Genomic DNA, 16,005 nt, shown 5'->3' on the forward strand with positions numbered 1-16,005 from the left:
CCACTCAGAGACATTTTTCTACTATCACTAAGAACATGGAACATTAATAAAATTCATAGTAAAGCAGCTTCACAAGTGACAAGACAGCAGGAAAAAGCTAAGAGATGAATATTTTTCTCTAGTCTATACTAGAATGTCTGGAGAAAGAATCCTATAGAAAAAGCAAAGGATTCTAAACGAACAGTAACTGGTAGATTATTTTATAAGGAGTCAGCCAATACAAGCTGAGTTTCTTTCTGAAGTGACGCCCATGCCCATTTTCTCAAGAGTATTCAAATATATATTTTATGGGTTTTTTTATTTTTTGAGCAGAAAAGGAAAATTACTACAATACTGCAAAAAATCACATTCTCAAACAGCACACAGAAAATCAACTTTACCTTGAAATAAGTTAAAATAATACAAATAAACATAATTTACAAAAGATGTGTACCAAAACAAAGTATTACAAAATCAGAAATTTGTGTAACAAAAAAGAAACTTCTCACTGGAACTAGATGATCTTTAAGGTCTCTTGCAATCCAGACCATTTTATGATTCCATGAAGTTCTGTACACCACACTTTATCTACTATTTTCTGACAGAACATATTTAAGAACAGAATCTCCTTATGTGAATGCCTTATTCATGGTACGATGATTCCCTGAAAGGATTGTGCATGTGTGTGCATATGGGCAGTGGAACGCAGGAAATCAGCTAAAAGAAGAGTTTCCTTGATGCAAGCAGAGTACTGAAGTAGTTAAGTCAGACCTTTACCATATTCCTGTTTTCAGGTCGAGAAGCTGGCAGTAAGCTCAATTTTAGAAGATTCAAAGAGTCTTATGTTCAGTTACATTTCAAGAAATATGAACTGAATTGCTGTATTAATTCTAAGATAATAAGAATCAAAAGTGTGACTTTTTATATTCCCAGTAAAGAAAAATATTAAAATATTGTGAAATGTACCATTAAAATGTGACAATTATCAGAAGTAAACAGTTTCAGGAGTTCAAGAACTGTTTATGTCACTAGTGCAGCTCTCACCCATATCAGTAACATTTTCAGTATGAAGAATACAGCAATAAGAGCAAACTTACCTACAGTAGCTCTAATTAAGGGGGAGGAATCACCAATGTTGTTCAGACATTCACTTTTAATGAAGTCAGTTACCCCGTTTGGAAAGTTGTGAAAATGTGCTTTTACGTTATTCTTCAAGATAAGACCGCTCAAGGAACGTGTTGGCTCATCTGCAACATAAAGTAATTACAGTCAACCTTCAATCAGCTCACAGGAATAAAGCAGACTTCCAGAACAATGCAAAAAGATTAAAGCTTATATAGAGATATTAATCTTCATTTCCTTATCTCTCCTTGCAGCTACACCCAGCAAAGGTTTCCAGGTTCAGAGTATACAAATCATCAACCATATGAAGCTCAACAAGGGAAGGAGCTGGATTCTGCATCTGGGATGGGGCAACTCCAAATAGATCTACAGACCGGGAATGAGATGCTGGAAAGCAGTGCCATGGAAAGGGACCTGAGGGTCCTGGCCGAGGAGAAGTTGCATCTGAGTCAGCAGTGCCCTGGCAGCCAGGACGGCCAATCGTGTCCTGGGGGCATCAGGCAAAGCATCATCAGCCAGTTGAGGGAGGGGATTGTCCCACTCTGCTCTGCACTGGGGCAGCCTCACCTCGAATATTGTGGGCAGTTTGGGGCACCACAAAATAAGACATTAAGCTCTTAGAGAGTGTCCAAAGGAGGGCAATGAAGATGGTGAAGGGCCTTGAGGGGAAGCTTGTGAGGAGCAGCTGAGGTCACTTGTTCTGTTCAGCCTGGAGGAGACTGAGGGGAGACCTCATGGCAGTCCACAGCTTCCTCATGAGGGGAGGAGGAGGGGCAGGCACTGATCTCTTCTCTGTGGTGACCAGTGACAGGACCTGAAGGAATGGCCTGAAGTTGTGTCAGGAGAGGTTTAGTTTGGATATTAGAAAACATTCTTCCCCCAGCGGGTGGTTGGGTACTGAAACAGGCTACCCAGGGAAGTGGTCACAGCACCAAGCCTGACAGAGTTCAAGATGCATTTGGACTTGGGCACATGGTATGATTCTTGGGGTGTCCTGTGCAGGTCCAGGACTTGGACTTGATGATCCTTGTGGGTCCTTTCCCACTAGGCATATTTTGTGATACACTTTTTCTATGTATTCAAAATTAGAATATCAGTATTACAAACTCTGCATTTTAAGAGGAAGTTTTAAATAGACATATAGGCAAGAATTATATCTGAAGTCACAGGATACAGGAGACTCATTAAAGACATCAGTCAGCAAAAGACAGACATTTTGATTATACTGACTAGCTTGCTGCAACACTGTTACTGTAAGGAACTGATGACAAACCTGCTTTCACCATAGTAAGATACAGAAATGATGTAGGGACTATGCAATAAAACTGCCACCCTCTACTCCAACAGAAATACAGTGCTCTTTTTACAAAATTAAGTACAGCAATTCCTTCAGAAATTAGCTACTCTATTCAATCTATTAAATTAATAATTAGAGAGAGAAGGAAAAAAATAATCTTTAAACAATGTTAATAGGTAAGTGTTACACAATGTGAAACATAAGAAAAATGCTGCTAGAATTGACCTGAACTGAATAAGAATTTAAGTTCAGACAACAGTTTCAGTTCTTTTCACTGAGCTTTCTCTAAGTTACTGGGCCAAGTGGAAGAATTGAAAAAGAGCAGCTTAAGATTTTTCATTTATAGTGGAGGAATATTTATGGAATCTAGAGTGTTCAACAACTTGACAGCTGGACTGTCAGAAGACAGTAATATAGGTCTGGATGGAGTTCTTGCTGTGACACCAAGATTATAAGCTGATGGCCTAAGAGCTGAGTAAGATACTCCTTAATCTTCATAGATTCTATGATTAGTTCTGACAGCCATACGCTTCAGCCATCAGCAAAGCTCACAGTCTTGCTCCTTCTATTTCAGTCAATCTGGAAGTATAGAGAATGGACAAGAACATAAAGTACAAGAAAATAAGGAAAGTGAAGCAGACCTCTGGCATTTGATATCATCTTTGGTGCTTAAACAGTTCATCAGTTGAAGATTTCTCTCTCACATTGCATCACTTTATATTAAAATCATATAACATCATTTGGTTCTCAGTAAATTTTCAATTGCTTTACAGAGCAAATGGATGCATATCCACATTACACACATATTAATTATTCTAGGGTTTCTGCAGTGCTTTTAGGAACCCAAGTGTATCTTCAAACAGTCCTATTTCCTCTAATGAGGGTTTGTATGACACAGGATACATATGTGAAAGCTACAGGTTTTTGTAACTCAGGTCCAAGCGAGCGTATGTTTCACCATGCCCTCACCAGGGGCAAGGACATCTTCAACTAGACCAGGCTGCTCAGAGCCCCATGCAATCTGACCTTGAATGTTTTGAGGGATGGGACATCCACAACTTTTCTGGACAACCTGTTACAGTGTCCTCCCACCCACCTTCTAAAAAACCTCTTCCTTATGTCTAATCTAAACCAACCCTCTTTTAGTTTAAAATCATTACACCTTGTCCTGTCATACCTTGTCCCCACTAATACGTTTGTCCCTGTCTTTTTCATAGGCCCTCTCTTAAGTACTGAAAGGCTGCAATAAGGTCTTCCCAAAGCCACCTTTTTTCCAGGCTGAACAACGCTGCCAGCTCTCTCAGCCTTTCCTCGTAGTAGAGGTGCTCCAACTCTCTGATCATCTTTGTGGCCCTCCTCTGGAACTGCTCCAACAAGTCCATGTCCTTCCTATGCTAGATTGCTAGAAGAAGAACTAAGTGACTGGGATGATGTTGTGGGTTTCTGTGGGTGGGGTTTGGTAGCAGGGGGGGCTACAGCAGTTGCTTCTGTTAGAAGCTGCTAGAAGCTTCCCCTGTCCCATGAAGCCAATGCCAACCAGCTCCAGAATGGACACCCTTTCAACCACCATCACCTCCCCGGGTGCCCTTGAACAACAGATATGAGGCCCTAGACTCAGAAAGTCAAGCAGAGATCAGGCAAGAGGAAGATCTGTCTGCAGGCTGCACCCTCTCTACCAGATGGGTTACAACTACAGTTGTAAGAAAAAAAAGAAGGGTAGTTGTAGTAGGTGACTCCCTTTTGAGGGGAACTGAGGGCCCTACATGTCGACCAGACCCATCCTACAGGGATGTTTGCTGCCTTCCCGGAGCCAGGGTGAGGGACATTGGTAGGAGACTTTCTGAGTTAATTTGGACCTCAGATTATTACACACTGTTGGTAATCCAGGCTGGCAGTGATGATATTAATAGAAGAAGTGCCAGGGCAATCAAAACAGCTTTCAAGGCACTGGGTAGATCAGTTCATGGGACAGGCACACAGATAGTATTTGCCTCAGTTCCTGTACTTGCTGGAATGAATGAGGAGATGAATGGGGAAAAGAGTAGGAAAGCCTACCTTATCAATAGGTGGCTAAAGGATTGGTGCCACTGTCAAAATTTTAGGTTTTTTGACCATGGGGCAAACTCCACAGCACCCAGTCCTCTTAAATCAGATGGGCTTTATATATCTAGGAAGGGTAAAAGGACTGTAGCCCATAAGTTAGCAGGGCTCATCAGGAGGGCTTTAAACTAGGTTTGAAGGGGGAAGGGGTTGAATTCAGCTCTCCAAAGAGAAGTCCAGGGATGAAAAGCCTGAGTTAAGAGTAAAATCAGCAGCCCAGCTGAAGTGCACATAGGATGTACATCCAGTGCACATAGGATGAGTAACAAACAGGAGGAGCTGGAAGCCATCGTGCAGCAGGAAAGCTGTGACGTAGTTGCCATCATGGAAATGTGGTGAGATGACTTGCATGACTGGAGTGCTGCCATGGAGGGATACAAGCTCTGCAGAAGGGACAGGCAAGGTAGGAGAGGTGGAGGGGTGGCTCTGTATGTTAGAGAGTCTCTTGACTCTGTAGAACTTTGAGGTTACCAACGATAAGGTTGAGTGTTTGTGGGCCACAATCAGGGGGAAGGACAACAAGGCTGATATCCTGGTGGGAGTCTGTTATAGACCACCCAACCAGGATGATGAGGGTGATGAATTATTCTACAGGCAGCTGGCAGATGTCTCAAAATTGCCAGCCCTTGTTCTTGTGGGCGACTTCAACCTGCCGGATGTCTGCTGGGAGCTCAACACGGCAGAGAAGAGGCAGTCTAAGAGATTCCTGGAGTGTATAGAGGATAATTTCCTGCTCCAGCTGGTAAATGAACCCACCAGGGGTGGGGCCCCACTAGACCTGTTGTTTACAAACAGAGAGGGGCTGGTGGGAGATGTGGTGGTCGGAGGCCATCTGGGCCACAATGACCATGAAATAATAGAGTTTGCAATACTCAGGGATACAAGGAGGGCCACCAATAAAACCTCCACACTGGACTTCTGGAGGGCAGATTTTGGCTTGTTAAGAAGACTGGTCCAGAGCATACCCTGGGAAAAAACCCTCGAAAACAAGGAGGGATGGACGTGCTTCAAGAAGGAAGTCTTGAGTGCACAGGAACAGGCTGTACCAGTGTGCCAAAAGGCAAGCCAGCGAGGTAGACAACCAGCTTGATTGAACAGGGAGATTCTGAAGGAAATCAGGGATAAAAAGAGAGCTTACAGACTATGGAAAATAGGGCTGGCTACTCAGGATGAGTTTAGGAGTACAACTAGGTCATGCAGAAAGAAAATTAGACAAAAGCGCAATTTGAAGTCAATTTGGCTACTTCTGTTAAGGATAACAAAAAGCGCTTCTATAAATACATTAATAACAAAAGGAGGGGCAAGGAAAACCTCCATTCCTTGTTGGACTTGGGAAGAAACTTGTTAGACTTATTGGACTAACAGGGATGACGAGAAGGCTGAGATACTTAACATCTAATTTGCCTCAGTATTCACCAGTAGGACAGGTGGCCCTCAGGACAACTGTCCTCTGGAGCTGGTAGACAGGGACAGGAAGCCAAACAGCCCCCCTGTATTCCAGGAGGAAATAGTCAGTGACTTACTGAGTTACCTGGATCCACACAAGTCCATGGGACCGGATGGGATCCATCCTAGGGTGATGAGGGAGCTGGCAGAATAGCTCAACAAGCTGCTCTCCATGATTTACCAACAGTCCCGGCTCTCTGGGGAGGTCCCAGACGATTGGAAGTTGGTGAATGTCACACCGATCCACAAAAAGGGCTGCCAAGGAGGACCTGGGAAACTCCAGGCCTGTCAGCCTGACCTTATGCCTGGCAAGGTTATGGAGCAGATCATCCTGTGTGCAATCACACAGCAGCTACAGGATGGACAAGGGATCAGACCCAGCCAGCACGGGTTTAGGAGGGGCAGGTCCTATTTGACCAACCTAATCTCCTTTTATGATCAGGTGACCCACCCGGTGGATGAGGGGAAGGCTGTGGATGTGTCTATCTGGATTTCAGGAAAGCCTTTGACACTGTCTCCCACAGTACACTCCTGGAAAAGCTGCAGCCCCATGGACAAGGGCACTCTGTGCTGGATTGGGAACTGGCTGGAGGGTCGGGCCCAGAGAGTGCTGGTGAACGAGGCTGCATCCAGCTGGTGGCCGATCACTGGTGGTGTCCCCCAGGGATCAGTGCTGGGCCCAGTCCTGTTTAACATCTTTATTGATGGTTTAAATGAGGGGATTGAGTCCATCATTAGCAAATTTGCAGACGACACCAAGTTGGGGGGGGCGCGTTGATCTGCTGGAAGGCAGGAGGGCTCTGCAGAGGGACCTGGACAGACTGGAGAGTTGGGCTGATTCCAACAGGATGAAGTTCAACAAGGCCAAGTGCCGGGTCCTGCACTTTGGCCACAACAACCCCAGGCTGGGGACAGAGTGGCTGGAGAGCAGCCAGGCAGAAAGGGACCTGGGAGTTTGGACTGACAGGAGGCTGAACATGAGCCAGCGGTGTGCCCAGGTGGCCAAGAAGGCCAATGGCATCCTGGCCTGGATCAGGAACAGTGTGGCCAGCAGGACCAGGGAAGTGATCCTTCCCCTGTACTCTGCGTTGGTGAGGCCGCACTTTGAGTATTGTGTTCAGTTCTGGGCCCCTCAGTTCAGGAAGGACATGGAGGTGCTGGAGCAGGTCCAGAGAAGAGCAATGAGGTTGGTAAAGGGACTTGAGCACAAGTCCTGTGAGGAGAGGCTGAGGGAGCTGGGATTGTTTAGTCTGGAGAAGAGGAGGCTCAGAGGTGATCTCATCACTCTCTTCAACTACATGAAGGGAGGTTATAGCCAGGTGGGGGTCAGTCTCTTCTCCCAGGTAACCACCAGTAGGACAAGAGGGACAGGCTTAAGCTCTGTCAGGGGAGGTTTCGGTTGGATATTAGAAAGAAGCTCTTTACAGAGAGAGTGATCAGGCATTGGAATGGCCTGCCCAGAGAGGTGGTGGATTCACCATCCCTGGAGGTTTTAAGATGAGGCTGGATGCGGCACTGAGTGTCATGGTCTAGTAATCACAGTGGGGCTGGATCAAGGGTTGGACGTGATGATTCTGGAGGTCTCTTCCAACCCAGTTAATTCTAAGATTCTATGATTCCATGACTTCCTGCTGCTGGCCAAGGCCAAACAACTTCAGAGTAATAGTAATGCCTCTGTGATAACATCTTTAAGAACAGAAGGTTGTGGCACAGAAAGAATTCCAGCCAGGGAAGAGCGGAGTGAGAACATGGGAACAACAATACAGACACCAAGGTCAGTGCAGAAGGAGGGGCAGGAAGTGCTCCAGGTGCCAGAGCTGAGGCCCTGCAGCCTGTGGGGCAGCCCATGGTGGGGCAGCTGTGCCCCTGCAGCCCATGGAGGACCATCGAGGTTCAAAGACCCATCTGCAGCCCATGGAGGAGCCCATGCTGGAGAAGGTGGATGGATGAAGGAGGCTGTGACCTTGTGAAAGGCCCAGGCTGGAGCAGGGTCCTGCCAGAGACCTGCAGCCCTTGGAGAGGGGAGCCCACGCTGGAGCAGGTTTTTCTTGGGTAGGACTTGTGGCCCCTGTGGGTGACCCACACTGGTACAGCTCATTCATGAAGGACTGCACCCCATGGAGGAGTGACCCACAGGACAGCAGTTTGGGAAGAACTGCTGCCTGAGGGATGGACTCACACCAGAGAGGTCCATCAAAGACTGTCTCCCGTGGGAGGGACCCCACGGGAGCAGGGTAAGGACTCCTCTCCCTGAGCAGCAGCAGAAACAACAACTGACTGCAACCCCCACTCCCTGTCCCCTTGCACCACTGGGGGGAGAAGGGAGAACATGAAAGGAGGAGTGAGGGGAAGTTATTTTTTAAGACTGTTTTATTTCTCACTCTTTGGCTCTTATCCTGTTAGTAATGAATTTAAGTACTGTTCCCACTTTGAGTCTGTTTTGCCTGTGAAGGTAGTCAGTAAGTGACCTCTCCCAGCTGTTATCTCAACTCATGAATCCTTAACTGTTTTTTTTTTTTCTCTCTGCTGTCCAGTTGCAGAGGGAGAGTGAAAGAGCAGCTTTAGTGGGTACCTGGCATCTGGCCAGGGTCAACCCATTACAGATGAGAATAGCATTTGTCCATTCACAAGCTGTGATATAACGATTTATGAGCATGGCTATATTTTGCTGAATTACTCTTGTGATATTGGCAATATTAAACTTTGGGGAGAGACTTTAACTACCTATCAATCTCTATCTTAAAGCTGTTAAGTCTTTCTGTTAAGAAATAAGCTGTCATTCTATGTTTTAACTAGCAATATCGATTTACTGTCTAGAAATGCAAAATGTGTATTGACAGTGACTAGCGTCCCTGTTGCACATGAAGATTTCTGATGCATTAATGAGACTGTCTCTGTTAAAAGAGCTATAATTAAAAAAGGATCTCACCACAGTAGTGTAGTATTAGAAGCAAAAAATTAGTTAATTTCTTCTGTCCTAATATACAAGAATATGATATAGAAACAGCTAAATAAGCTTTTCCACAGCAAAAATTCCTGCTTCTGTTGATTCTAGACTATACCTTAAGTATAACACTTCTGACTTAAACTGATATGGTTTACTATTATGTCAGAGGGTGGAGTGATGATATTTCAAAACATTCAGTGTATCTGAACACATAAACGACCTTGAAATGTAGTGACTAGTCTGAAATTAATCAGTGCTCTCAATTGACTCATGTGAGTCATGGAAAATAATTTAACACAATTGCCTAAGCTTAGGAATGTCTGTAAGGCACCAAAACGAAGCTGGAAATGTTCTGCTGATGCTGAGTTTTGCATATTTACTGAAGTAGCACCAGCTCTGCTTCTGAAGACATGTTGTAAATAAAAGTGAACTGTGGACAATATGGGAAGAGTATTGAACTGCTGATCAACAATTAACTTGCTGGTTAGTGCATTGAGCTTATCTGGCAAGATTTTGGTAGCGGGCTGGGTGATGTAGAGGTGGCTTCTCTGAGAAGCTGCCAGAAGTTTCCCCCAAGTCAAACAGAGCCAGTGACAAACAGCTTCAAGACAGACCTGCTGCTGGCCAAGGGAAAGCCCATCAGCAACGCTGGCAGCGCCTCTGGAATAACAGCAGAGACGTATGTGCTGATCTCTTCATTCTCGTGGCCAGTGACAGGACTGAAGGAAATTGCATGAAACTGAGCCAGGGGAGTTTTAGGTTAGCTATAAGGAAAACGATTTTCATCCAGTGGGTGGTTGAGCACTGGAACAGGCTTCTCAGGCACCAAACCTGTCAGTCCAAGAAGTGTTTGGACAATGCTTTCAGGTACATGGTGTGATTCTTGGGCTTTCCTACGCAGGGCCAGGAGTTGGACTTGACGATCCTGATGGGTCCCTTTTACTCAGCATATTCTATGATTCTGTGATTCTCTGATTTAGGAAGGGAAAAGAGTTGCTGCGCAAGAGCAATCACAGCCAGAGAAGAGTGGAGTGAGAGTATGTGAGAGAAACAGCCCTGCAGACACCAAGGTCAGTGAGGAAGAAGGGGCAGAAGGTTCTCCAGGCACTGGAGCAGATTCCCCTGCAGACCATGGTGAGACAGTAGGTCCCCCTGCAGACCATGGAGGGAGCAGATATCCACCTGCAGCCGTGGAGGACCCAGCGCCAGAACAGATGGATGCCTGAAGGATGCTGTGACCCTGTGGGTAGCCCACACTGGACCCATGTCTGTCCCTGAAGGACTGCATCCCCATGGAAGGGTTCCCCACTGGAGCACCTTGTGGAGAACTGCAGGCTGTGGAAAGAATTCAGGTTTGAAAGGGTTGTGGGTGACTGTCTCCTGTAGGAGGGACTGCATCTGGGAGCTGGGGACAAATATGAGGAGTACTCCCCCTGAGAAGGAAGGAGCAGCAGAGACAATGTATGATGAACTAACAACAGGCCCCATTTTCCATGCCCCCACACCAGTGAGGCACAGGAGGTAGAGAAAACTCGGAGTAAAGTTAAGCCCTGGAAGAAGGGAGGAGTGGGAAGAAAGGTGTTTTTAAGATTTGGCTTTATTTCTCATTACCCTACTTTGATTTGATTGGTAATAAGTTAAACTAATTTCCCCAAGTTGAGTCTGTTTTGCTGGAGACAGTAAGTTGTGAGTGATCTCCCCCTGTCCTTATCTCAACCCGTGAGACTTTTGTTATATTCTCTCTCCTGGGTCCAGCTGAGGAGGAGAATGACAGAGTGGCTTTGGCAGGCACTTGACATCCAGCCAGGTCAACCCACTACAGTAAGTTATGGAAAATTCTGTATTCTAACTAATAATGAACACATATCAATTAGAATGCCAAAATTTGTACATCTCTAGAGGCTTGCAACACCAGGAAAAGTTTAAAGAACTAATCCTCTGGTTTCGCTCCTACTTGCAGCTTCTCTACCAAATCTCCACACACTGAGTGTCTCAGCACTTTTCCTCTCTCCTGTAATTTTACATATCGTCTCCTATTGCAGCAGTTAAATCAGTACTAGAATTCTATTAAGAGTAGAAGAATCATTAATAAGAAATACAAATTCAGCATGATGGGAGCATGATTCACTACAAGGTCCCAAACTACATAACAAATGCAGGACAGTGCTGTAGTTTGAGAACATTATAAAAGTAACGTCATCTCTTCTTTGGCATTTACTTTTTGAGGGCCAGGGGGAGGATGATGACATGGACTTTTGCACTTAGTCAAGTACATAGAAAAGGAAATGATGAGGTTGCAAATGGAACTTGCTTAGACAGCATCTGGCAGTGAAAGAATACATATTTAGAGTCATTAATCTATCTGAAGAAATGACCTGATCAGACGAGTAGAAGTTTTGTCACTCTCTGTATATATCAAAGGTGAATGGTATATATTAAAAATGTGACAATCTGTTATTTGAACAGCTGTTAGCAGAAGGATTACCTGGATGAGTAAAATAAGGCTGTGTTATCAAACTGAGTAATTCAGAATCCTGTACAAACTGCTGAGTATTGGGAAACGCAAAATACAGGGCACTCACAACACTGGTGTTGTACAGGGTACTTCACAGTGGAATTTTTGACTACTTCTCCTTTTGTCTATATCCTATAGGTATAGCTTAACAGAAAGTTGTATGGTAGCATGCAAGCATAAGTCTTGTTTTATGGCCTGACTGCTTTGTTTCTCTGATATCCTTACTTGCCAGTAAGGCTTCTTCCCCTGATATGCCCTGAATGCACTATTAATGAAAAGAAAACCTCCTCCTTTTTTTTCCTAGGGCTGTATTCAGTGCACTTCCTTTTTTTTCTTTTTGTATTTGAATTCTGGCAGACTTTTCTGGACACTACAATCAGATTTTCAATTAGTAGTATTAGGTTGCACTCTGTAAACATCAGAACATAATTTTGGCACTAGTGGAGGTGTTCTTCCTAAGCAGCTGTGCATCTAGCTGAAGTAATAAATGGAGAGCAGAGATTGCTTTTAATTCAATATACCTTTATACATTTAATCTTTGTTACTATTTTAGGAACTTAGATCCTCTCTTTTTGTCCTTTTTTGGCTACATGAGAGTTCTTATGAGGAAGGTTAAGAGCATCAGTGAAAAAGAAGGCATCAAACTGTGGAATCAAGATGTGCATTTTCTGTGGACAGTAAACATACTCAGTTCTGAAGCTAGTAAAAATATTGTGGATACTACTATCAGTAATATCAAAAGTATTTGGGTTTTTTTTCTGGATTCCACTCCCTTCTGACATTAAATGAAAGGTGGTTTAATTTGTACATGAGAAGTGGTAACGGACATTCCTTTATTAGGCCAGATTTGGCTTCATGAAAGTGCTCAGCTATCCAATTGCACCTGGCCCAGCACTGCAAGCTAACAAGCACATTGAAATGATTTTATCATACTAATCCCTCACAGCAAGTATGCTTTCTGAAAATCTGGAAAGAGGTGGTGATATTGCTTCCTAGGAGCCATCACAGACCAAATCAGGCCAGCACACAGCCTTTCAAGTAGGAGGCACATCAGAACTGCATTGAATCAAATACTGCTTGGTGAACAGGAATGCCTTTAGAAACACCAGCAATGCTTTCCCCTTCTGTAGGAAAACATCCCACAGGAATGCTTGATAGTGGCATTTTAAGTACACTTAGGTTTGACATGAAAAAACCACCAAACATCAACAACTAGGACAGTCTGATTTTTATAAAAGCACAAAAAGAAATACCCATTGCAGCAGACTATATTCAGCTTGTAAGACACAATAAGGAATGCCTTGAAATAGCTGGCTAAATACCTCCAACTTACCCCTAAATATTTCTTTGAAGGCCAAGCCAGACTTTATCTAAGACTAGCTGAGCTTTGCTTTCCTTGTATGGGCTTTAGGGACTGGGAAAGACATAATACTGGAGATCCCATACTGATTCTGGATGTTCAGAATATGGAGCTTCAGGAAAGCATCCCAGAAGCACTGAATCATATAACACAATCCACAGCCCAATTATTTTCTTCCAAGACTTTAAAAAAATAATCTGTTAGGAAAAGCCTTTTTCTTAAACCTGCACTACAATATCCCTACAGAAGCATGGAAAGGAGTAATTAGCCAGCATATTGGTGAATGCCATGGAATTTTTAGCCATCTGACAAAATATTTATCTCCTAACAGGTAAACTATGCAAGTTTGCCGAATTTGGAGGAGCTGCTGATTCCCTCAAAGGCAGGAAGGCCTTGCAGAGATATCAACGCAAATTGGAGGGCAGGGCAATCACAAACTCCTTAAAGTTTAACAAATTCCAGATTCTGCAACTGGGATGGGGCAACCCTGGATGTATGTACAGACTGAGAAATGTATCCTGGAGAGCAGCCCCACAGAAAGGCACCTGAGGGTCCTGGTCAAAGGCAAGTTGAATCTGAGTCAGCAGTGCCCTGGCAGCCAGGACGGCCAACCGTGTCCTGGGGGCATCAGGCAAAGCATCACCAGCCAGTTGAGAGAGGGGATTGTCCCGCTCTGCTCTGCACTGGGGCAGCCTCACCTCAAATATTGTGGGCAGTTTGGGGCACCACAAAATAAGAAAGACATTAAGCTCTTAGAGAGTGTCCAAAGGAGGGCAATGAAGATGGTGAAGGGCCTTGAGGGAAAGCTGTGTGAGGAGTGGCTGAGGTCACTTGTTCTGTTCAGCCTGGAGAAGAGGAGACTGAGGGGAGACCTCATGGTAGTCCACAGCTTCCTCATAAGGGGAAGAGGATGAGTAGGCACTGATCTCTTCTCTGTGGTGGCCAGTGACAGGACCTGAAGGAATGGCCTGAAGTTGTGTCAGGGGAGGTTTAGGCTGGATATGAGAAAAACGTTCTTCCCCCAGAGGGTGGTTGGGCACTGGAACAGGCTACCCAGTGATTGGTCACAGCACCAAGCCTGACAGAGTTCAAGGAGCATTTGGGCAATGCTTTCAGACACATGGTATGGTTTTTGAGACTATCCTAGGCAAGGCCAGGAGTTGGACTCCACGATCCTTGTGGATTCCTTCCAACTCAGCATACTCTTTGACTCTATTTTTCCCTTAAGATATTTATGCACCTCAATTTATGCACTGATTAGTAAAATTAAGTCTTTTTGTAATTTTTCATATATCTGAACTTCAAAGAAAAAAATGGTTTGCTGCTGTTTAAGTAGAACGCTATGTATGGTATGCAGTATTGTAAACTGTAAGGGCACGCTACTCTGACAACTTCTGAATGGTAATATATTCAGATTCACTGCTTGACAATTATTTTTGTATATTTAATGGTGACATTAATGTGTGGTGATTGTATTGGGGGGGAAGTGGCAGTGGAGCTCTTGTTTTAATTTAACAGTTAAAGCTTCTGAACTACTTTTCTATATTAATCCCACTCAAAGATACCTTCCTGAAATGGGCAGCTGGCAAATTAACACCTCACCTCACATAAAGGTCTTTTTCTTGCTTAGCTTCAAAGATCTTTCAATACCACCAGGCCAAGAAAGTACATAATAGAATGGACTCATAAAAACCGTTGTTCAGATGAAGTTTAAATTTCAGACTCATCAGAAAACATTCACATCAAACTCATAAGACCACTTCGGATCCCAGAAATAGCTTAAAAAAAGCTGTTTCAAATTCTATGTGCAAAACTACATGAATTATTAGTGTCAGGATTACCAGAACACAAATTACCATCTGGGAAGAATTCCATTGAAACAAAAAATTGGAGGGGAGGGAGTGGGGTGCAGACAGGAGCTGTCTCCATGGTAATGTTTTATGTACAGTAAGGTACTCTGAATGACTAACTCATCACATGAACAAGATCAAGAATTGCAGAGACACTGCTCTATCTTGAACTGGTTTATAAAAATCCGAAGTGTTTTGGAAATAAACTTAAAAGACCATCCTTAAAGCCTATGACACAAATAGTATTAAAGCAGTGTTCTCGATTCCTGCTCATTCACCTTCAGAGTAAAAGATCATCTCAAGGACTCTGATCCTTGACTGCAACAGCCCTAAACCAGGCCATGACCAATCAATCCACTGAGATAACACTTGGTTGAGACCAACTTCTAGAGTCCCCATGTTTGGATATAATGAAGAGTCAGTTGCTAAAGCACAATCACAAGATCACAATCACAAAAGCTTTGTAAAACTGCAACAGGATAGATAACTGCAGTTATACAAGCCAGCAGAAAATATCAAGACCATCATGTATTTTTCTCAATATTTTCCCATTAGCCTAAGTCCCACTGAGAGCCTCATGGACAGGGGAGAGAGAGATGAATGCAAAACTTTACAGAAACTGTGCAAAACTAACCATGTCCCATTGAATGACAATGGACATATTTCAGTCAACCACATATAAAACAAACAAAATTATCTGAGAAGAAAAAGCAACATGCACGCACTCTAGAAGACATTTATTAAATTATTAACAGAATACAGAAGACCACCAGATTCTGAGCTCAGCTCAGGGGACCAGGAGAAGAAAAACCACAAAACCAACACTAAGGGCAGGGCTGTGTCAGTACATTATCTGTGTGGGTTTTTTACCTTCCAAACCAAAAAGGAATAGCTTCACTAACAGTGCACATATTTTCATTTACAGATAAATTAGCAAAACCAAATGGTGGATGAAGAAGGGCAAAGTAGTAAATTGTGTAGGTGTCACAAAAGAAATTCAAGGACAAAAAAAAAAAAAAAGTGAAGTACCCTCCTTGTCACATCCTTTGTGCAGACTCCACATCCCACTGCTGGACTTGCTCTGCTTTTTATTTTTCTGATAATGGTATAAAGTACATGGTATCTACAGTGGTTCCTTTCTTAAAGATTCAGTATCCTGGCTGATTCTGGTGTTGAAAACTCTCTCTCTCAAACTCAAAGTACTTTCCCAAGGCCTTACAGATAACCAGCAGACTTCCTAAACAGTATAAACAGAAACACTGGGATATACTCCAGCCTTGAAACAAGAAAATGTATTTTCATCCTCCTCTCTGTTTCCCTCCACCCAAAGTGAGTTGACAGAACAACCCAAACTAGTTAAAACCTAAGACAAAGTTCTTGCCAATTTTT

At 43.8% G+C, this 16,005-nt stretch overlaps 1 protein-coding gene and 1 long non-coding RNA gene across 6 annotated transcripts in view; one reads left to right on the forward strand and one right to left on the reverse strand.

The window, feature by feature from the left end:
* Positions 1-7,784, forward strand: part of LOC126647426 (uncharacterized) — a 53,646-nt gene extending 45,862 nt beyond the window's left edge. Inside the window, exon 4 of the long non-coding RNA XR_007630596.1 lies at positions 1,356-7,784. This is a non-coding gene — a long non-coding RNA (uncharacterized LOC126647426). The remainder of the gene's footprint in view (positions 1-1,355) is intronic.
* Positions 1-16,005, reverse strand: part of TNPO1 (transportin 1) — a 70,625-nt gene that overhangs the window by 37,042 nt on the left and 17,578 nt on the right. For all 5 annotated transcript variants that reach the window (XR_007630585.1, XM_050329626.1, XM_050329623.1 and 2 more), the window contains one exon: positions 1,077-1,226. Coding sequence is in view for 4 of the 5 variants with exons in the window: in XM_050329626.1 (XP_050185583.1) it covers positions 1,077-1,226 (150 nt within the window). In the remaining variant the exon portion in view is untranslated. The remainder of the gene's footprint in view (positions 1-1,076; positions 1,227-16,005) is intronic.

The sequence above is a fragment of the Myiozetetes cayanensis genome, unplaced genomic scaffold (assembly GCF_022539395.1).
Source record: "Myiozetetes cayanensis isolate MyiCay16 unplaced genomic scaffold, myiCay2020 scf4, whole genome shotgun sequence".
NCBI classification, from domain to species: Eukaryota; Metazoa; Chordata; class Aves; order Passeriformes; family Tyrannidae; genus Myiozetetes; species Myiozetetes cayanensis.